This window comes from Echeneis naucrates, chromosome 18, assembly GCF_900963305.1.
Source record: "Echeneis naucrates chromosome 18, fEcheNa1.1, whole genome shotgun sequence".
Lineage (NCBI taxonomy): Eukaryota > Metazoa > Chordata > Actinopteri > Carangiformes > Echeneidae > Echeneis > Echeneis naucrates.
In genome coordinates this window covers 56,501-78,091 of record NC_042528.1, presented here as the reverse complement: position 1 = coordinate 78,091, position 21,591 = coordinate 56,501, and the positions used below count along the sequence as shown (strand labels likewise).

The 21,591-nt window shown below is 41.8% G+C and overlaps 2 protein-coding genes across 2 annotated transcripts; both read left to right on the top strand.

The window, feature by feature from the left end:
- The first annotated feature begins 1,044 nt into the window (after positions 1 to 1,044).
- On the top strand, positions 1,045 to 4,131 carry eif4e2rs1 (eukaryotic translation initiation factor 4E family member 2 related sequence 1). The gene is made up of 7 exons (XM_029526010.1): positions 1,045 to 1,199; positions 2,359 to 2,449; positions 2,547 to 2,681; positions 2,823 to 2,927; positions 3,228 to 3,380; positions 3,619 to 3,755; positions 3,929 to 4,131. The coding sequence occupies exons 1-7, from the start codon at positions 1,183 to 1,185 to the stop codon at positions 3,966 to 3,968; spliced, it is 678 nt and encodes a 225-aa protein (XP_029381870.1). The 5' UTR covers positions 1,045 to 1,182; the 3' UTR covers positions 3,969 to 4,131.
- Positions 4,132 to 4,258: 127 nt separating this feature from the next.
- LOC115058600 (retinal guanylyl cyclase 2-like) lies at positions 4,259 to 18,014 on the top strand. Its single transcript, XM_029526009.1, has 24 exons — positions 4,259 to 4,918; positions 5,924 to 6,173; positions 6,371 to 6,601; positions 7,398 to 7,553; positions 10,240 to 10,382; positions 10,583 to 10,738; positions 10,955 to 11,104; positions 11,791 to 12,010; positions 12,197 to 12,272; positions 12,340 to 12,424; positions 12,970 to 13,086; positions 13,178 to 13,258; positions 14,484 to 14,660; positions 15,006 to 15,159; positions 15,321 to 15,464; positions 15,512 to 15,660; positions 15,737 to 15,900; positions 16,270 to 16,393; positions 16,465 to 16,533; positions 16,643 to 16,817; positions 16,892 to 16,990; positions 17,066 to 17,151; positions 17,222 to 17,307; positions 17,515 to 18,014. The coding sequence occupies exons 2-24, from the start codon at positions 5,933 to 5,935 to the stop codon at positions 17,600 to 17,602; spliced, it is 3,171 nt and encodes a 1,056-aa protein (XP_029381869.1). The 5' UTR covers positions 4,259 to 4,918; positions 5,924 to 5,932; the 3' UTR covers positions 17,603 to 18,014.
- The last annotated feature ends 3,577 nt before the right edge of the window (positions 18,015 to 21,591 follow it).

Here is a 21,591-nt window from a genome sequence, read left to right as displayed (position 1 = left end):
TAACTTTTTAATAAACGGACATATCGATTTTTATCAGGGATCAAAGTGATGCCACTAACTGAAGCAGGTGACAGTAGCTGTTAAACAATGCTAGGCTAGTTAATATTGTTAACTGAAATGAATTGTAGATAGCTTATCTGAAACAAGAAATGGTAAATTGTCGTGGTTAGTGTAGTAAAGTAAAGTAATCATTGCAAATGCTAATTACTGTAGTGAATAGGTAAGCAGACATTATTGTCTTCTATGTGAGCCTTACTGTGGATTGTTTTGTAAACAGTTATAGTGGATTGCTTTATGTAACAGAATAATGGACGATATGCACATTTAGAATTGAAATGATTATTAATAATTGAAGAGATTTTTTAAAAATCTTATTCTTTTCATAAAATGTATTTTAATGTGTGTTTTTGAAGAATGTTACAATGCTGCAATGTTAATGCCCACAGCCAACAGCTGCAGCCAATCAGAGAGCCAGCAGAGCTCTACGTCCATGTATGGTAATGGAAGGTTTAATTTTATTAAAGTTAAACTGAACAGGTCATCTGGGGGTGGAGCTTGATGTTTTACATCACACTGCAAATTCCAGGTGTGACACACGTATTGATCATTGATCAGTGTTATCATGGATGATCTACTATTTCAAAATAAACGTTGAACAGCTGTGCTGTATTTTGTTTTTGGAATTTCAGTCACCTGCAGCAAGTTTTCAGGAACTGATTGAACAAAATTTTGTTGTAGTTTGCAATTTCTGCAATTTCCCAGTCTGGGATAAATAAAGTATCTATCTATCTATCTATCTAGTTTGTTCTCAAAATATTTATTTTAATTAGAGAATTATGACCCTTCTGATTTTTTTTCATATTAATTTCAATATTCTGTCATATTATACATTAATTCTAAAAATTATGTCTTTATTCTTATAATTATCTGATAAATCGTGTTCTCAGGTTTATGTTGGTCGTCAAAACCTGGAAACGCGATTAATTAAAAGAAACTTAAATTTGTCCAGTTTCCCCACCCGTTGGTCACCACTGCCGCGCATGCGCAAAGGCAGCATTCATAAGCTCGTCAGAGGCGCATGAATAAAAACGGAAGAAAGAAAGTAAAGTAAAAAAGTATATACATGTAAATTTGTATAAAACAGAAAGGAGACTGAAGAGGAGCCGGACTGAGGGAGAAGTTATGAGCCAGCTGGAGCGGTAAGACTCAAAGTTCACCGGAAATCCTCCAGTAAACGGAGCACGAGCAGCTAACGGCTAACAGTTAGCTTCAGTATTTAATTCACCGGATGAAGCAGACGGTCCGAAATTTATTATGAAACTGTTCCTCTTATTAAGCTTTAAATGGGCTTTCACTGTGAACTGCTTATGGACTGTAACTTATTAATTAAGTCAGAATTTAAACTAACCACCGTCAGGTTTTCTCCAACAAACAAACTTTATTTGACTTTGAATGAAAACGATTTATAAAGTCTAGATGTTTGTAAGATTTTTGGTTTCATATGTATTTATATTTTCTAACATTCTGCTTCATGACACCTCTAACGTTGTTCACTTTGTTCACTCACTGATCACGATGTCTTAAGGCTCAATAAATGTCAGAAGTGTCAAAAGTATTCACCTTCATTCTTCAAGTAGATAGTAGTGTAGATAATAAGGTTTAAAAAGACTTCTGTAGAAGTTGAAGAATAAACTCAAGTTTTTTTACTCAAGTAAAAATGTGAAAGTACTGGTTTCAAAACTAACTAAAGTATAAAAGTAAAAGTAACGAAAGGGAAAAGAAACGCCATGAAGGACAAAAGCTTTGGCCATGCTACAGGGGCCTGTAGTGTAGACCCCACCTGCCCAAAAGATATTTTTTCTGAAGGCCGCGATGACGGTCATGTTATATTAAAATGTTAATGTTGAACGATTCTGGGTGGACTTGTTTCCGCCGCATTTATGCCCATTGAAAATGAACAAATTTTAGTCCAACAAAAGTACATTAAAGAACCATATTTGTACTACTGAGCATTAACGTGTTTAATGGAGCAGAAGATATGAAGACTAGTTGCCTATAAGTACTGTAATGGTGCAAAAAGTCAACTTCAAATTAAATTCTGCTAAGTTCAGCCAGGGATGTAGAAGGGTTGGCTGATCTTCCTGGTTAACCTCCACGCTGGTGCTTGGTTGGGACATTTCACTCGAGTTCTATTGAGTCTCCACGGTCATCATTGTAGGCTACGAGCTTCATACATCGACAAGTTCTGCTGCTTTCTTTGCTGAAGTGTGACGTGATTTGTGTCATGTGCAGGTGCGATGGATTGGGTACAAACCAACAGGGTTAGAATAATTGATACTCTTCCTGTTTTTGTTTCAGTCCAAGAGACGAGGAGAGCCAGGAATCGTCAGAGTGTCACCATGACAACACTGATGGAACCAACAATAACAACAATAACAACCGACACAAGGTTTTAATTTCAGTGTTGTTTATACTTCACCAGATCAGAACAGGAGTTGTGTTTATTCCTGGATTCACCTGTCTCCCCCCCTCCGTCTGTGTCTCAGACAGTGTGTCCAGGTGTAGGTGAACACCCTCTACAGTATAACTACACCTTCTGGTACAGCAGAAGAACTCCAAGTCGTCCTGCCAGCTCTCAGAGTTATGAGCAAAATATCAGACAGATTGGCACCGTGGCCTCGGTACACACACACACACACACACACTGTTTTTGAAACATCTGAGCCCCAGTGTGTTCATTCATTTTTCAATTGTGTCAGTCTTTGAACTTAACATCACTAATACACAACTGATGATCAATAATCAATGCTCTGTATGTTCAGGTGGAGCAGTTCTGGAGGTTTTACAGTCACCTGGTGCGTCCAGGTGATCTCAGTGGGCACAGTGACTTCCACCTGTTCAAGGAGGGGATCAAACCCATGTGGGAGGTAATCGCACGTTACTGTGGTGATTTACACACTTTACACTTAGTTATGTTTTACAATATTGTAACGTTGTAAGTAAACTACAGATATAATAATGATATTGCAACAAAGCTATAATGCAGTCATATTCTATCAGTCTGTGGCCTTTTTGTGTGCTGTTTAATTTGTTCAGTCCAAACTTTCGGACTCACTGCTGATATTCGGAATGATTTCCTCTGTGATCAGTGTGTGTATGTGTTTGTCTGTTGTATGATGGTTGAGGTTTGATCACTGCAGAGGGACTTTTTTTAAATTTCCAATCAGGATGAGTCGAACCGCAGTGGAGGGAAGTGGATCATCCGTCTCCGTAAAGGTCTGGCCAGTCGATTCTGGGAGAACATCATCCTGGCAATGCTGGGAGAGCAGTTCATGGTTGGAGAGGAGATTTGTGGAGCCGTGGTCTCAATTCGATTCCAGGTATCACAAATACTGTGACTACTGCTGCTGCTCTGTGTGTTGTGTTGGCTGCTTACGTGTTAAAATTCAAAATTAAAGATGCATACTACTTAATTAGCTAGGACCAAACTATCCACTGCTGAAACTCGTTGGGGCCCTCTGATTTTGCTTATGAGGGGTCATAACACTCTGTACAGTTCAAGAATGAAGACGTCTAAGGGTTATGTCTAACCCACAACCCCGTCTGTCTGTCTGTCAGGAGGACATCTTGTCTATCTGGAATAGAACATCCAACGATCAGATGACGACATCAAGGATCAGAGACACTCTGAGACGAGTCCTGAACCTGCCAGCCAACACCATCATGGAGTACAAGACCCACAATGACAGCCTCAGGTACTGTTGACACCTCCACCTTACACACACACAGACTTGTACACTAATTTGTATAAACAGGTTTTGGTTCATTCTGTTTGGTTTAGATATTTGTTTATTTGAGATACAAAAAAAATTAATAAATAAAGTTTATTGGACCAGGACTTTGTTCACTGTGTGTGTGTTTGTTTCAGGGACAACTCCAGCTTCAGAAACACAAAGATTTCTCTTTGAAGACACTTTCAGCTGATGTCCTCTGTCCAATCAGGACACATCTCCTTGTCACTCTCCACCTATCATTGCCCACTTGATTGGGGGAGGGGTGTGTGTTTGTGCGCGCGCGTGCGCATGTATATATGTGTATTTTGAGTATGGACCAATAAAGTGTATTAATTAATTTTGTGCTTCTTCATGACCAGTAGTGGCCTGTGTGCATGTGCGCAGTGTAGTACTGACTGTAGTTCAGCTTTCCGTCTGTGTCATCAGTAGTGAGTGATGACATCAGGTGAACAGTGACATCAGTGATCCAGCAGCTTCAGGCCATGTGCCCTGCAGCGCTTTGACCCAGCTCGCTCCTTCCTGATCTGTCACTGTGCTGACCAGGTCATATCCTGTCTCTATTCCTGGCTGAAGACCAGCTAGGGGCTGACGATCCCTCAGGATGGACCTAATCCAGATTGGGATTAGCAGGTCCATAAACAGCCAGGGCGGGGCTACATGCTGTCCCCACGGAAACTAGAATCACACACTGTAGAAGCACAAATTGCTGCCTATGGCAAGACATCAGGGTGAGGATAGGTGTGTCCTCTGTTGGAGACACTGATCTTATTGTGTGTTACATTATTAACAACTAGTGTTGACTAGTGTTTAACTAGTCTGATTACAGGACCTGTGACATCAGAGGTGGCTGATGTCATCAGTCAGAAAACCATGATCAGGTAAGAAAGTCAGACCTACACACACCATCATCCTGTCATTACAGACCCTAAACTGCAGCCAAATATCCTCATCCAAACAGGATTAAAGTAAAGTCTCTCTCTCTCTCTCTCTCTCTCTCTCTCCCCCTCCCTCCCTCCCTCCCTCCGAATGTGTGTTTCTCTCTCACTCTGTCGTTCGACCTGACAGCAGCACTTTTCTCACTGTCCATTTCAGGATCTTCCTGTTTCAGATGAAGCTCTAAGAAGGTAAACATTGTGTTTGTTGTTGTACCTTAGTGAGAATAACCTGAATACACATACCTGTGGAGGCTCTGATAAGGACCAGGTTTGGGTTTGTGGTGGTTCAGACCACCAGATTAAGGGACTAAAGGGTATACCTCACAGGGATATGTCATAAGACCTGTGTGTTTGTAACAGCTGGTGTTTCAGACAATCGGAACCCGATTCATGTGAACCTGTTAGAAACCAGCACGGTCCAGCAAAAACCAATGTGGTCTAGTAGAAACCTGAGTAGCTGCTGCTCAGAAGTCTCAGTTTGACTGGTTATAATTAAAATGTATTTTTTTATTGTTTTACATTATTACCAATTATTAGCTCTGATAGTTTGACCCAAATTCAGTAAGCAACACAGTAACAGACTTCCAGTTAGTTCCAGGTAGAGTCAAGAGTCCAGTTCAGTCAAGCTAACTCTTGTGTTCAGAGAGGGGAACTTTCAGTCAGCAGGCATGGTCATCTGCAAAAGTTTGACCTTTTAAGTTAAGTTAAGTTTGGTGTCAGATTGTGAATATGTCTAAAGTTCTCCCTCTGGCTGTGGAGGATCTCCACTCCACATTAGTAACCAGGGTCACACTTCAGACCGAGTCTCAGCATTTAAACCTAAAGAAGCCTGATGACATCATCATGATGTCACCGGGTAATGGCTCTGAGTGGTGATGATGTTCACTTTCTCAGATTTTGCTAAGAGCTTTAGCATTGTTACTATACTTAGCGTTCTTAGCGCTCTTCAGCATTAGCCAATGGTGTCAGTCAGCGTTATTATGAAGTATTAGGGGTCAAAGGTCACATCAGTCAGCTGAGTCCAATCAGTGAAAACAGAGCCTGAACCATTGAAGCTAAAGAAAACTGAACCTGCAGATAAAATATACTTTAGTGGAAGTTAACATGAACAGATATTTGGTTAATATATAGATAAAGCAAGTCATTGAAATATCTGCTTTAATTATTATTATTATTTAAGTATTATTTCCACAGATTTTCAAGATGCCCCTTCATAAGTGGTTGCTATGGGTGTGTCTGTGGTTGCTATGCATTGCAAAAGTTTGGATGGCAACCTTTAAGCTGGCTCTCATGGGTCCGTGGTCATGTGACCCCATGTTCTCCAAGGCAATGCCGACAGCTGCAGCCAACCTGGCATTGTCACGGTTACGGCGGGACAATGGTTTGAGCAAAGGATACTGGTACGATGTGAAACTGCTGGACGAGGATTGCTCCGCCTCCAAAGGTGTGTTTGCTAAATAGGTAAGAAAACATCAGGAATAGTGATAGACTGATTCATTACTGTAGGACCTATTGGGTCCTAATGAAGGCTTTGAATAAATTATGGGATGTCCTTTAAAGCAGCAGTTTGCTGACCTCCCCTCTTTTTTTGGAATTTTTAATTTTTGACTTTTGGATTCTTGTTCACTGGCTTCATTTTAGCTCTGACAGAACTTGGAGAAATGCAAAGTTACGGCCACGCCTACATTGGACCCTTTAACCCCGCCCTCTGTCATGCCGCGTCTTTATTGGCTCAGCATTGGGAGACGGGGCTTGCCTCTCCAGGCTGTCTGGACACCGATTGGCCTAACCTGCCACCCCTCACTCCTCCCAGCACAGTCTTATTCGCAGTGCTCAGGTTCTTCCAATGGGCGCATGTTGGCGTCATCTCAGGTGAGGAAGTGACATCACTGTAGTTTGCTGGCAGGATGAGCTCGTTTCCAGTGAAGATGGTTGTTCTTTCAGCTGAGGGTTCTTGGTTCTGCTTCACTGGACTAAAGAGTTTCTTTGTCAAGTTTAAAAGCTGGAAACATTCAAAAAATATAGCCCACATACTTTCAGTTTTTGAACGTTTCATTATTTCTGCTTTTAGCTTTTTCTCTGAAGGTTTTATTTCTATCAGATTTTTAATTATCAAAGTCAGAGTGTCAGAATTCATAATAAAATGGAGATGTTTGTTAAAGTGAATATATATATATATATATATATATATATATATATATATATATATATATATATTCAGTACAAAGACAAAACTCAGGGTACCAGAGGTGACACCTGTCTGTTATTCACAGTGTATGTATGTTAATATCGGATTGTGTGTCAACAGCTTCAAGTTTGTTGTGAACATTCACTTTGAAGAAACAGCATCACTCAGGGTTAGGTAAAGGAAGTTTTTCCTGGTCATGGGGGATCTGTTGGGTCTCTTTAAATAATCTTGACCTGCTCTCTCTGTAAAGTGCCTTGATGTAACTTCGTTATGATTTGGCGCTTCATAAATAAATCAGATTTGACTTGATTTGATTCGATTTGACTTGAGATTTTTATCACATCTGGAATTCCTCTGCTGTACTGTTGTCCTCATCAAATTAGATTGATGTCAGGTTAATGGCAGCTTAAAATCGTGAAGCTGATCTAAGACGGTTGCAACTTTATCAGTCTTTCACTCTGTCCTTCATTTCATCATCAGCTCCATCTGACCTTTGGGAGAGCACTGGTCATGAAGTTGCTTCAGCGCTCCAGGCTATGGGCCTACCTATTGGTCCAGTGGTCACCATGGAAACAAAGAACAATGGCAGAGCACAGGAGGCACTGAGAGCGATCAAGGAAGTCAACAAGGTGAAAGGTCAGTACGGAGAGATCTGATTTCACAGGTAGCAAATGAATGAAAGAAGTGAAGAGCAGAACTGCTGTCAGTGATGAGGTTATTTAGCAGAGAGGACTTCAGGGATCGTAAAGGGCCCTCAGGGATTTTTAGGAGCCCTCATACGGCCTGTCACAATTATTACGACACCTGTTCGCGATCATTTGAGAGAGGGAGAGATGCTCAGTCCTCTCCCAGCCATGTGTTAGAACAAGATCAAGGATATGATTGCAGTGGTGAGTGGGTTCATTCCCATGCTGGGATAAGCCAATAAAGTCTAGCAGGGAAAGAAATCCTGAACTAAGGCTGTCGCTTTCTACATCTACATGTATATTGAAATCTCCCAGAATAATGATTTTATCTGTACTGAGTACTAACTCTGATATAAACTCAGAAAACTCTGATAGGAATTCTGAGTCCGGACCAGGTGGACGGTATACTGTAACTAACAGAACTAACTAACAGGGGAGCGTGTTAAACTGCGGCTCTGCCTCCTGGTCTCGACTCGGGATTGTCAGGGTTTTGGATTTCTAATAAAATCGGCCATATTCCTAGAAATGAGAGCGGCCCCGTCCACGGTGGGATGGACACCATCTCTCCTAATTAGACCAGGTCTCCCCCAGAAAGACTTCCAGTTATCTATGTAGCCCACGTTGTTTTCGGGACACCACCTCGACAGCCAGCGGTTAAATGACGACATGCGGCTGTACATGTCATCACTGGTCCGATTGGGGAGGGGCCAGAGAAAACTACAGTGTCCGACATTGTTTTAGCAAAATGTTGTGAGGTCCGAAGAAAGGGGGGTGGAGATTCCAATCCCCACACCCCTCAAACTTCTAAGAGACTATTGCCTCCAACAGAGATTTCACAGGTCTCTGTTAAGTGCCGTCCTGGACCCTTATCTAAACCTGCATCTAGAGACCCTGCTTTCCCAAGACAATAGATTGCAGTCAGCGCCACAAATCAGCATGAACCTGCCTCACCCCGCAGAGAGGTGCCCCTTCTCTGACCCTCCACTCAGGCTGACCTGATAACCTTATCAGGCAGCGAACACAAATTGCTGCTCTGGAATGCATCTGTACTTATAAGGACACAAGGGTTGATATAATAATAATAGGATACTCTGATCAAGTAAGAGACTGCAAAGACGCGGCCACTCTCGTCGGACATCTGCTCTTTGCGTAGCCAGTTGAGTCGTCTACCAAGTAAGGTGGTGTTTATCTGCTTCCCCAGTGGGTTGTTCTGAGTGGTGCGAGGCATGGCTATTAGACAACAGTGAATCAAATTTTAGTTTTAGAGCTCTCATTCCTCAGACAGAATCCCCCTTGTATTTCGATAAATGATCTGCCACTCATTCACCCAAATCCTCAAGAATCAACAGCCGCTTAATTACCATTTTTATAAAATGCCAATTCCATTTGCATATCCAAGCTCACCTGTTTCACCTAGTTTACGCTTTGACATGCACCTGTATGTAATGAGCAGGTTTTTATTCCCCCGTTTTTTTAATTAATAAAAACCCCCATAAATTAAGGCATTGTTACATTCCTTCCTTTAGTAATTGTTCTTAAGTCAATCCACAGTAAAGAACATTCCTTCTAGATTGAGATTTGATAAGAGGCAACACTATACACAATCCAGGACACAAGAAAAAGTACACACCGAATCCACATTAATTTTTGTTACTTCCGACTGGTGAAGTCGGGTGTCGTTACTGCCGACATGAATAACAATATTAGCATATTTACGTTTACCCTTAGCCAGCAGTTTCAGATAAGACTGGATGTCGCCTGCTCTGGCCCCCGGGATACACTTCACTGTGGCCCCCGGGATACACTTCACTATGGCCCCCGGGATACACTTCACTATGGCCGCCGGTGTCGCTAACTTCACGTTCCTCAGAATAGAATCACCTTCACTAGAGTCGGCTTTTCAGCGGGTGTGTTGCTGAGAGGGGAGAACCCGTTGGAGGTGAACTGGTCGGTGGTGAACCGGGGGCTGCTGCCTACGACTATGCCTCTTGTCTCGGACAGTCACCCAGCCGCCCTGACTAGATCCCGGCTGCTCGGGAGCCACTGGGGGGCTGGGGGGAACTCTCTTGGTTGCCGTAGGAGTTGGTCTAGGTTGGCCTGCACCGGCTACAGGGGGGTGGCTAGCTACACTAGCTAAGGTGTGGAGTGGCGACTCTAACGCACTAATTTTCGCCTCCATTTCTACCATCATCCTGCATCTATGACAAGAGGTGCTATCATAAAAGGAGGTAGAAGAATAGACAGAACAGGAGAGGACCGGAGAGAGAGAAGGAGGAAGAGAGAGTGGAGACAGAGCTAGAGGACATTGGTAATCATATGATTTGATGGAGGGGAGAAATATTGAGTTTTATACCACTGTTAGTGTGACATCAGTTTGCTGTCGGATTAATCGGGTGAATAGGAAAGAATAGCACAAGATTAACAGAGACAACATACGAGGTGACACAGAACACAACCACCAGTGACTGGAAATGACGTAACACGCTTACTGCAACCAGCAACATGGTAGGACTGACTGAATGAATGAAAATAATGATCAAGTGTTTTCTGTGTCTGCTCTGTTGGCTGTTGTAAACATTGCTCTGTAATGGTCCATCTGCTCACACACAATGATAAACCCTTTTTTTCTGTTCCAGTCATAATCATGTGTATGAGCTCTCTTCTGATTGGTGGAGAGCATCAGCGTGAACTCCTATTGGCTGCTCTGGACATGGGGATGGTTTCTGATGGTTACGTGTTTATACCGTATGACGCCCTGCTCTATGCTATGCCATATCAGGTAACTGATTGACCAATAACTGACTGTGTGGGGCTGATTTGTGCAGTGGTGTAGTTTATGAGGTCACCTGAAGTGGAGCTGTTGCTCTTCAGCTGAACTCAAATGACCAGCTGTAGGAAGGAAAATTCTCAAGATTTGAACAAAAGAGTTGAAACTGCGTTGTGACTGGTTTACCTGTTATTTTTGCTCTCTCCAATAAGGACACCGTGTTCCCTCAGCTGACCAACAGCACTCGGCTTCGTCATGCCTACAGCTCTGTGCTGACCATTACCATGGCGTCCGACCAGAGTTTCTACAACGCTTTTCGTCATGGTCAAATCACACGAGAGATCCGGTCTGCTGTCTCTGCAACAGAGGTAAATAGACAAGAAATACAAATACACAACAGTGGTTGTTACACAATAACACACAAAACTCAATCAACAGCAACGCTTTACTATAAGATTAATACTGGTGTATAAAACACACAACTTAATGATGTAGGTAAACATTGATGCACCAAATTTCATTGATCCTCTTCTTCACCAGTTAGTTCTTTCTGTTAAATTTTGTCCTGCAATTTTTGTCTGCAGGTGTCTCCAATCTTTGGGACAATATTTAACATGGTGTACTTTGTTGCGAAGGCAGTGGAGGAACGCCGTCAAGCAGGGGAAGGGAAGTGGGTGATGGGTGACCAGCTGGTTCAATCAGATGGAGGCTTTGATTTCCAGGGCTTCAATCAGGTCAGAAATATTTTGATATGGACTTGCTTGGGGGAACCTTTGACCCCTTGAGATACCCTGGCCCGGATTTCTTGTGCGAGTGCTAAGAAGGAGATTGTTACAGTTTCAACTGCTTTTTGTCTTCTGTTGTACCTTTTTTCTAAAATGTTATTTTAAGATTTATAGAGAGACCAAAGTTCATCAGTCAGAAATAAAACCAGACCAGATTTAGGAAAAATTTAGATGATCGGATGTTCTTGTCAGCATTACTAAGTCATCATCTGCTGCTGCCGCCACGAAAGCTTCTTATCTACAGTTTCTTCTTCAGTCTGATATTGATCAGGTTATGAATCCGATGAAAGAACTCTGTACCTTCCCAGGTGGTGGAGGAAATGCTGCCTCCAGTGACTAATCCAACCCTAACCCACAGCACAGTATATTCAGGTTCAGGTTTGATTCTGCCTCACCAGCCGTGCTTCAGGTTTGGCTGTAATGGGACCTTCTTTAAATTCCTTTGATTAAGATCATGTTGATGGATGAAGAGACTCTGGTGCTGAAAATTAAACTTCTACTGAAGAAACTCTCTTCTAAACACATTTTTTCATTCTATAAATATGTTGATTCTAAGTTACTTCTCCATAGTTTGACAGCGGCACTCTGTTGACCTACTGATGAAGGTAATTTCCCTGCTTTACTGGTTTTCTCAGGTGTTGTATGGAGGTAAAAGGGGGCGTGGCCTGCAGGCCAGGTACATCATTTTAAACAGCAATGGTGACCAGCTTGTGCCGACACACTCGCTCGCTCCGACGCACATCGATGGGACAGTAGGTGGTCTGAGACCACTGAGCCGCTCTTTCATCTTTCCTGGAGGAAAACCCCCCCCAGCTAGTTTCTGTTGGTTCAGTCCGGACGAAGTCTGCAGCGGGGGTGTTAAAGGACCTGCATCGGGGTGGGAACTATCCTTTTATTTTGCTGTAAGTGGGTGTATATTTACTCTAAATATTTGCAGAGCGCCCCCAACTGTTCATCATGATCATATCTACCTTTTACAGCGGCTGCAGGAAGTGTCCTGACCTGATATTAAATATTTTCATTTGCTGTGTTTAACTGTAGGGGTCGACTCGGGGACAGTCCTCTTTGTCTTTCTGTTGCTCTGCACTCTGATTGGAACATTTTCCTGCTGGTTCAGGTGGACACAAACATATCATGATCAGACATGATGATGATGATGATGATGATGATATTATTGTGTACAGGAGTTACAGCAAAGCAGCAAACATCACCAAACTGATCCTGACTCTAGACGACATCGTGTTCATCGACACTCAAATCAGCAGAAAGGTCTGAGACTAAGGGAGGGGTCAAGAGTCAAAAGGATTCAGGGCTTTTCAGTGTCACATTATAATAATGAATAATTATGAAGTGATGATCAGTAACAGCTTTATATATTTAAGGGTTAGGGTTAGCTGAATTTTTCTTTTTTTTTTTATTTATTCCTTCATTCCATCAGGAAATATCTCATTGTGCTACAAGATCTCCCAGAAAGTCGTGGCCAAGACAGTGAACAAATATAATTTACATAAAATTATTCACAAGAAATACACAAAATGCAAAAAATCTAATTAAACACAAACAGCTGCATATTTCCTTCAGCGCTGATTACAAAATCCTTTAAAATGTTTTTGGGGGGGTAATAATATCTTTACAGTTCATACCACATTGAAGCACCAGAAAAGGAGAAAGATGGCTTTCCAGGCTCAAATTTACCCCCAAAATTTACCAAAAGGAGAACTTCAGTTTATTCCCACTGAGCCCAAGTTGATCACATCAGAATAAAAGACAGACGGCTGCTGAAGGTGATGACAACGCTTTTTTTGTTGTCATAGAAACTGAACGATGAGTCAATCATAAGAAGTCTTCTTGAAATTAAATCGCCGTTCCGCCCAATCGCTCGAAGTTACGTCTTGACAACACCTGAAAGCTCCAACATAGGAATACTGGAGGTACACCTGTCTGTCTCGCTGCACCTGTCTGTCTCTCTGCACCCGTCTGTCCGATACTGACTCTGCCACTGGTTGGTTGTCTTGTTACCAGGGTGACTGGGTCTGGCTGAAGAAGATTTCTGTTGGGAAGATGACAGCTGCTAATAAAAGCACCCAGAGTTTGTTCAGTCAGGTAAAAGACCAGCAGCATCATATAATCACAGAAGAATCACAAAGTAAATGCTTTATTGATGTACATCGATCAGGAATAATGTTGGAACTCCTGACAGGTGGTCATCTCTTAATCATGGCACCTGTTAGTTGGTGGGCTGTATGAAACAGCAAGAGAACATTTTGTCCTCAAACTTGATGCTCGAAGAAATAAAAATTGGCAAGTCTCAGAATTAGAGTGAGTTTGATGATGGTCAAAATGTGATTTCTGGAGGACTGGATCAGAGCAGCTCCAGATCTGCAGCTCTGGTGGCATTCCTGGTCTGCAGGAGTCAAGATTTATCAAAAGTGATCCAAGGAGGGAACAGTGTTGAAACAGTGACAGATTAATTGATACAGACGAGTTACTGTTGCTCAAATTGGTGAAAAAATAAAAGCTGTCAGAATACACAGCATCACAGTTTGGCTCCAGAGCTGCAGACCACTCAGGGGGCCTGTGCTGATCCCTCTGAACTACTAAAGCATCAACAATGGCCACATGAACATCGGAACTGCACCGCAGAGCAAAGAAAAAGGGCGTCTGGTCTGATGAGTAATGTTTCCTTTTATATCATGTGGCTGGCTGGATGTGGGTGGGGAACAGGTGGAGCCAGGATGCACCATGGGAGGAAGGCAAGCCAGCAAAGGCAGTTTGATGCTTTGAATTGTTCTGTTTGGAAACCTTTAGCACATCCGTGTGGATGTTACTTTGATCCGCACCAGCTACCTGAGCGTGTGCTGACCATGTACACCTTTTCATGGAAATTATATTTAGTGATTGCTGTGTCTTCTTTCAGCAGGATGATGTGCAACAAAGCAGAAGTGTTCAGGAATGTTTTCTGAGGCATAAACTTTGCCTCAGAAGTCCCCAGATATCAATCCAGTGGAGCATCTGTGAGACGTGCTCGATGAATAAATCCAATCCATGAAGGCCCCACCTCTGATTTACAGACTTAAAGGTTCTGCTGCCAACATCTTGGTACTAGATAGGACAGCACACCTTCAGCGGTTTAGTGGAGTCCAGGTCTCGATGGGTTGGTGCTGTTTGGGCAGCAAAGGGGGGGTCAACACAATATTATTATACCTGATCAATGTATATGCAATTGATTAAATGTTTTTCTGTACACTGATGTGTTTTCTAACCTTCATCCTTTCTCAGTCAACAATTTCCAGACAAATTAAATACTTTCCTTTCTGTGTCTGTCCAGTTGCGGGACATGCGCCATGAGAACCTGAACCTGTACCTCGGCCTGTTTCTGGACTCTGGGATATTTGCCCTGGTGGTGGAACACTGTCCCCGGGGAAGTCTGGCTGACTTGTTGGCTGACAGCAACATCAGGCTGGACTGGATGTTCAAATCATCTCTGCTCATGGACCTGATCAAGGTGCTTCTGAGATACTACTGATGGTCATGATGCAGCCGTTTCCTATGGAAAAGTACCTTAATGAGAAAGGAGAATAAATTAATAACGTATGGTAGTTATGAGACTAAAATAAAACCTTATGATAATAATATCATGATATAAAAATTATACTATGCCAATCAGCATGCTGGTAATAAGATGAAAACCGTAGCCTGTGTTTGACACTCCGTCCTTGACTGGCCCTATCCTGAGTCCAAGCCAGTTCACCATGTGAGTGTTAACAGTTGATATTGGAGGTGACGGTGTGAGGACTCTTAACAGGAACTTCAAACTTCATCTGATGATAATAAAGTGTTTGTGTTTCAGGGAATGAAGTACCTTCATCTCCGAGGTCTGAGTCACGGTCGGCTCAAGTCCACAAACTGTTTAGTGGATGGACGCTTTGTTCTGAAGGTCACTGACTATGGCCTTCCAATGATCCTTCACTCTCAGGGGCTCAGCCTTCCTGAGGACCCTGAAGGTAAAACTTCTGTGTTTGTATTTATTTCTGCTGTGGGTCAAAAGAACAACCAAGGAAACAGGAACTGATGTTACTGATGCAGAATTATTTAAAAGGTCATCCAGGAGTTAATAACAGTTTAATAACATGTCTATCTCTGTTGACACATGTCTGTCTCTCAGAGCTCCTGTGGACAGCTCCAGAGCTCTTGAAGACTCCAGTCCACGGAGGTTCATTTGCAGGAGACGTCTTCAGTTTCTCCATCATCATACAGGAAGTGATCTCACGAATGCTGCCGTACGCCATGATGGACATGCCTGCCCACGGTGAGACAGGATGTCTCTGTCTATTTGACCACCTGTCTGTCTGACAGAGATAGTGGAGCGTCTGAAGCAGCCCCTTCCTCTCTGCAGACCTGTGGTGTCGGTGGACGAAGCCCCGGCTGAGTGTCTCAGCCTGATGAACGAATGTTGGAATGAAGATCCAAACAAGAGGCCGAGCTTTGACGACATTTTCAAACAGGTGAGAGCCGTCGCCTGCTGGAGGATGAGATTCAGTGTGGGTATATTTTTCATCTTTAATGTTTGTATGTTTTCAGTTTCGCTGTATTAACAGAGGGAAGAGGGCGAACATCATTGACTCCATGCTGCGAATGTTGGAGCAGTACAGTTCAAATCTGGAAGATTTGATACGAGAACGGACAGACGAACTAGAAGTTGAGAGGAACAAAACGGAGAAATTAGTCGGACAGCTCCTGCCAAAGTAAGACAAACTGAAATCAGAGTTCTGACAATCTGAGACTGCAAGTGTTTTAGGTTTCCTTCAGTATCACAGTGAAACAGAGACGGATGGCTGAATGTGATGAGCTGATTCAACTGCTTTATGAAAAGTCCATCTGGTCTTACACCAGGACCAGTTCAGCTGGTTCTCCCTACAAGAGTAACAGGCAGCTCTAAAACGACACTGATAAACCACAAATATGTCCTATGATGGATTTTATGATGGAACACCTCAGCTAAAATAAAATTGGAAATGATTATTTGACCTACAACAAAAGTAAGATAAAAAGTGGGAGTTTAAGTAGGCGGTCTCAGTGACATGGTAATTTTTAATTTTGCTGGCGTTCTTCAGGTCAGTGGCTCAGGCTCTGAAAAAGGGGAAGCCCGTTCAGCCGGAACATTACTCAGACTGTACGCTGTACTTCAGCGACATTGTTGGATTCACCACCATCTCTGCGCTGAGTGAACCCATAGAGGTACGAGATCAACTGAGCTCTGCTGATACTGCACAGCTACTGGTCAGCAACTTGTGTCTGTGTGTACACAGGTAGTGAACCTCCTCAATGACCTCTACACCATGTTTGATGCCATAATTGCTTCTCATGATGTCTACAAGGTAAAGAGCTGTATTTTATAGAGACATGACACACCTGGATGAGAGTAAGTTCACACAGTGAGAGACAAGGATAAACACACACACACGATTGTGTGTGTGTTGTGTGCAGGTGGAAACAATCGGAGATGCCTACATGGTGGCTTCAGGGGTCCCCAACAGAAACGGAAATCGACATGCAGCAGAAGTGTCCAACATGTCTCTGGATATTCTTCACTCCATCGGAGCCTTTAAGATCAAACACATGCCTGAAATCAAAGTCAAGATCCGCATTGGATTGCACTCGGGTACATATGTGTGTATACACACACGCACACACACTATCTATACCTGTCTCACTCTCTCCTCTGTCTGTCTTCAGGTCCGGTGGTAGCAGGTGTGGTGGGCCTGACGATGCCCAGATATTGTCTGTTTGGAGACACGGTGACAATAGCCTCACACATGGAAGCCAGCGGACTGCGTATGGACAGATCTAAGGAGTCACTGATTAACAGAAACTGAAACTGATCATTAATTAGTTGTGGTTTGTGTCCAGCCTACAGGATCCACATCAGTCTGAGCACAGTAAAGGTCCTGACCAGTCTCAAACTGGGCTACCACATTGACACCAGGAAGGCGAAGGTGAGCTGCTGTAAACAGACCTCCCTGCTCACCTGCTGACACACTTATGACCCCGCCTTCTGTTCCACAGGTGAAGGGCTCAGAGGACACGTACTGGCTGATCGGACGAGACGGTTTCATCAAACCTCTTCCTGTTCCTCCGGACCTCACTGGAGGGTGAGAGCGCAGTCCAAACACTGAAATCTTTATCAACAGTCTGAAGTGTGCCAGGGGACAGAACTGGGAGTAGTGCTAATGCTAATGCTAGTTTCAAATATTCTAAAAGAAACTACATTAAATCATATTGAGGACATGAGCAGTCATGAGACACATGTAGCCAATCAGAAATAGTTCACCAACTGTCTGTCTGTCTGTGTCTCTTAGGGCCAGTAACCACGGGATCAGTCTTGATGAGATTCCATTTGAAAGGCGTCAAAAGTTTCTAGATCGCCAAAAGATGATGAAGAAATGATGCCAAAAGAAAGACACACACTTTTCCCCAAAATAGCCAAGATGGCTGTGAGTCTCCATGGGTAGAAACTGGATGTGTATCTGCACAATGTAAACACATTGACAGACAGAAAACATAACTACAATTCCAAACAATCCAAATAACAACAGATGCCATATATATTACAAATATGATGACACATGTAGTGCAGTGCATGCTGGGTAAAGGTGTTCTAAATTTGCAGTAATCACTTACTTGTGTGCAGCTATCAGTTAGAAAGCAATTTTCTTTCATTTATAGAAACCTGCTGTGAAAGGTGTGTGCTGTTTTTTTTGGGGGGGAGAAATGTCATAAATATTAGAAAAATATGTCCCATTCATCATTTGGTTTGTGTTCAAAATAAAAATGGATTCAGAATTGTGATTGTTATGGTCTATTTTCTATAGGGTTAGGGGAAAGGGTTAAAGGAAGGTCTCTGGGCCCTGGTCCATTTGGAGTCACATTGGAGGACAGAGGCCTGCACTGAATGCCAACCGTGCTGTGTGAAGTGTTTAACAAGCGGAGTCTTGATGTCTTTCCTCTTTAAAATATTGTATCTATGTTGTGTGAACGTGGTTGCAATTGTATTTCCGGTTTCACCAACGTATTGGAGGCCACATTGTTTACAAATAATAATATACACACAATGTTTGGATGAAATATTTACCTGATTTGTAATTTTGTAAATAGTTTTGTTTCTCCTATTAGACACCCAAGCTTGCTGGTTAAAGAATTCAGTCTTTGGTGTTGGTTTGGGTTCAAATAGTGGTTGAACTTTGGCTTTTACCAGGTAATCCTTCAAATTTTTATATTTCCAGAATGCAGCAATGATCTTATGGCTGTAGAAAAGTTCCCTTCCTCTCATGGAGAGCTCAAAGTTATTCTTGATTTCTTGAATTTCAGCTTCACCGTGGAGGCCGAGTATGTGGTGATGAAAGGAATTATGCTGGACACATCATGGGGCTTAATTTGGAGGAACTGTTTGAAGCACGTCCTAAGAAAGGTCCTAGAGTACCCTCTGCTGGCCAATGCGGAGAAGAGTATCCTAGTGGCCTGTTTAAAGTCATCAATTTTTTGTGCAGATCCTATGGAACCTAAGTAATTGTGATTTACTTTACCTGCAAAAGTATGTTTGGGATGAAAGCTGGTCTTGTGGAGAAGTGCATGTGTGTCCGTCTCTTTGAAAAAAAACTTTGATGTCCAGTCTATTGGTTTCATTAAATGTTGGTCCCTTAAATGTTGTTGTGTCCAAGAAGTCTATTGAATTATGATATAGACTGGATTTTAATTTAATTGACGGATTGTGATTATTTAGAGTGTTCAAGAAGAGCTTAAAGTCCTCCTATGAATGTGTCCATATACCCCAGATATCATCCAAATATCTATAATAATAGATGGGTCTCTTGTGACATTTTTGGAGGGCGCCTGTCTCCCAGTCTGCCATAAAAATATTGGCATAAGCGGGCGCAAATTTCTTGCCCATCGCCGTGCCCTTGATTTGCAGAAAAAAATTGTCCATCAAATTCAAAATCATTATGGGTCAAATTGTAATAATTCTTTGTCCGGTCTTTTCTTATCATAATGTTTGGGTTAGGGTTAGGGGTTAGGACGAAGGGTCTGATACCCCCTCCCGAAGGAGGAGGTGAATGCTCGCTCCATTCCCCGACCGAATCCCCGAGACCTGTCCCAAGTTGGTGTAAGGGTGCGCTTCCCGAGCCTCCCATAATGGGTTAGGTTTTTTAAAAAAATTTGGTCTCCACCCCCTCTTATATATATATTTTTTTAAAAATAGGTAGGAATTAACAAATATACCATTTAATATAATTATTGTTTCATATTGAAAACAATTTTTTTTAAATATAATTTTTAAATTATTTTTTATATCCATTTTAACCAAACTGCTTAGGTTTATTTTTTTACAAAAGCATATTTAAATGTATTAATTTATTTATATAGTATGACTCAATTAAATCACGTATTTATTTATTTATTTAATTAAATACTAGCAATTATGGTTAGATTTAGGGCCAAATTTAGATCATGATTAGGGTTAGGGTCAGATTAAGATTATGGTTAAAGGGTTAGGGTTAGGGGGTTAGGTTTGGGAAATGAGAAGGGTTAGGGCGGGAGAATTAGGGTTAGGTTTTTGGGTTTGAAACGGTCGCCCCCGTGAGGAGGCGGCCAAGGGTGCACTCGCCATTACCGGGGGGCCCCCTGGTCACCTCACCAAGCATGTAATTATTTTAGTTTTACTATTTTTTTATTTGTTTTTAAATTAAATAAAATAGCAACTTAAATTAAATAATGTTAAATTAACTTATTCCCCATAATAATAATTAGGCCTTTTTTAACATGCACCTGCTCGCGACGTTTCGATCAGATTGGATCTTCTTCAGGCTAAGGTGCATGTGTACCCCCCAAAAAACGAAAATAAAATGAGGGAGAAGCTGCTCCTCTCTGGTATTTATAGTTTTCTTTAGGACCGCCTACTTGGCTTTTCTGAGAAAGTTTTTAGTTTTCGTCAATGTTGTTCTTTAGTTTTTAGTTAGTTCTTTTTGTTTTTTCTTTATCGTCTTTGGTTTTCATGTATTTTTAGTTAAGTTGAATGTATTTCCATTGTATATTTGTTGTTATTAAATTATTTTTAAACCCTTTTCATGCCTCTTGTGTTTATTTATATTTTAAGGTAAGTATTTGTATTTTTTTATCTCCACAGGTATTTATTTTTAATTTTTCAGGTAAGTATTTCTGCTTTTTCAGGTAAGTATTTCTGTTTTTTCAGGTAAGTATTTATGATTTTATTTTTAATCCACAGGTAAGTATTTGTTTTTCTGTTTGTTTGTCTTAACTTTTTTTTAGGTAAGTCCCCGGGTGAGTATCTGTTCACCAAGTTACCTCCTTTTGTCCTTCTCCTATCCTTCCTTCCCTCCAATTCCTCTTGGCTACTTCCATCCTCCTTTTCCTTTTCCTACTCCAACCTCCTTGCCTTTTGCTTTTAACTCCTACCCTTCCTTCTTCTTAGCCTCGGCACTAGTTAGTTCTTCTTTCTATTTGTCTTTGTCTTTATTTCGGCTTCTATTGGCTTCGACGGGGTATTTTCTCTTCCCGGAGCATAATTATCATTTTGAGTTTCCTAACTAGCGGGTCTCCAAATTAGGGTTAGGGTTAGGGTTGCAAACTCTAGGGTTAGGGTTAGGGTTAGGGTTAGGCTTCAGGTAAGTGCCAGAAGTCACTAGGGTTAGGGTTAGGGTTAGGGTTAGGGTTGTGTCTAATTAGTTTAGTTTTTAAGTCCAAATTGGGTTTTAATTTTAGTCTTAGGTCAATTAGGTTAAGGTTAGGGTCCAGATTAGGTTTTACTTAGGTTAAGGTTAGGGTCCAAATTGGGTTTTAGTCTTAGTCCATAATTGGTTTATCAATTTTTTAGTTGGGGATAATTTAGAATATTCAATTGGTGTTGGGAACGATGCTTGGTTTGGGTTAGGGTTAGGGTTAGGGTTAGGGGTTAGGGTTAGGGTTAGGGTTAGGGGTTAGGGGTTAGGGTTAGGGTTAGGGTTAGGTGTGAAGGTGTTTAGGCCATCCCCGTGAGGGGATGGCCTATGCACTGGCCATCAACAGGTCGCCTCCCAGTTCCCATCTAGAATTTGTTTTTAATTATTTGTTTTTTTAGAAATTAAATTAAATCAAATAATAAAACATAATAAAATAAAACCCAAAAGAAATCAAATTAGGCCTGTGTGCACCGTCGACGTTTCGACCTGACTAGGTCTTCATCAGGCTTGGTGCACAATGATGTTATCCCCCCAACAAACAGAAAAGAAATGAGAGCTCTGCTGCTGCTCAGCTTTATATACTCTCTGGAGCTCCGCCCACTTTGCTTCCACGGTAAAACTGTTTTTCGAATTCAACTTGATGTTTTAGTTTTGTTTTTAAGTTTAACCTCAATCATGAATGTTTTAGTTGTTTTTTTAAGA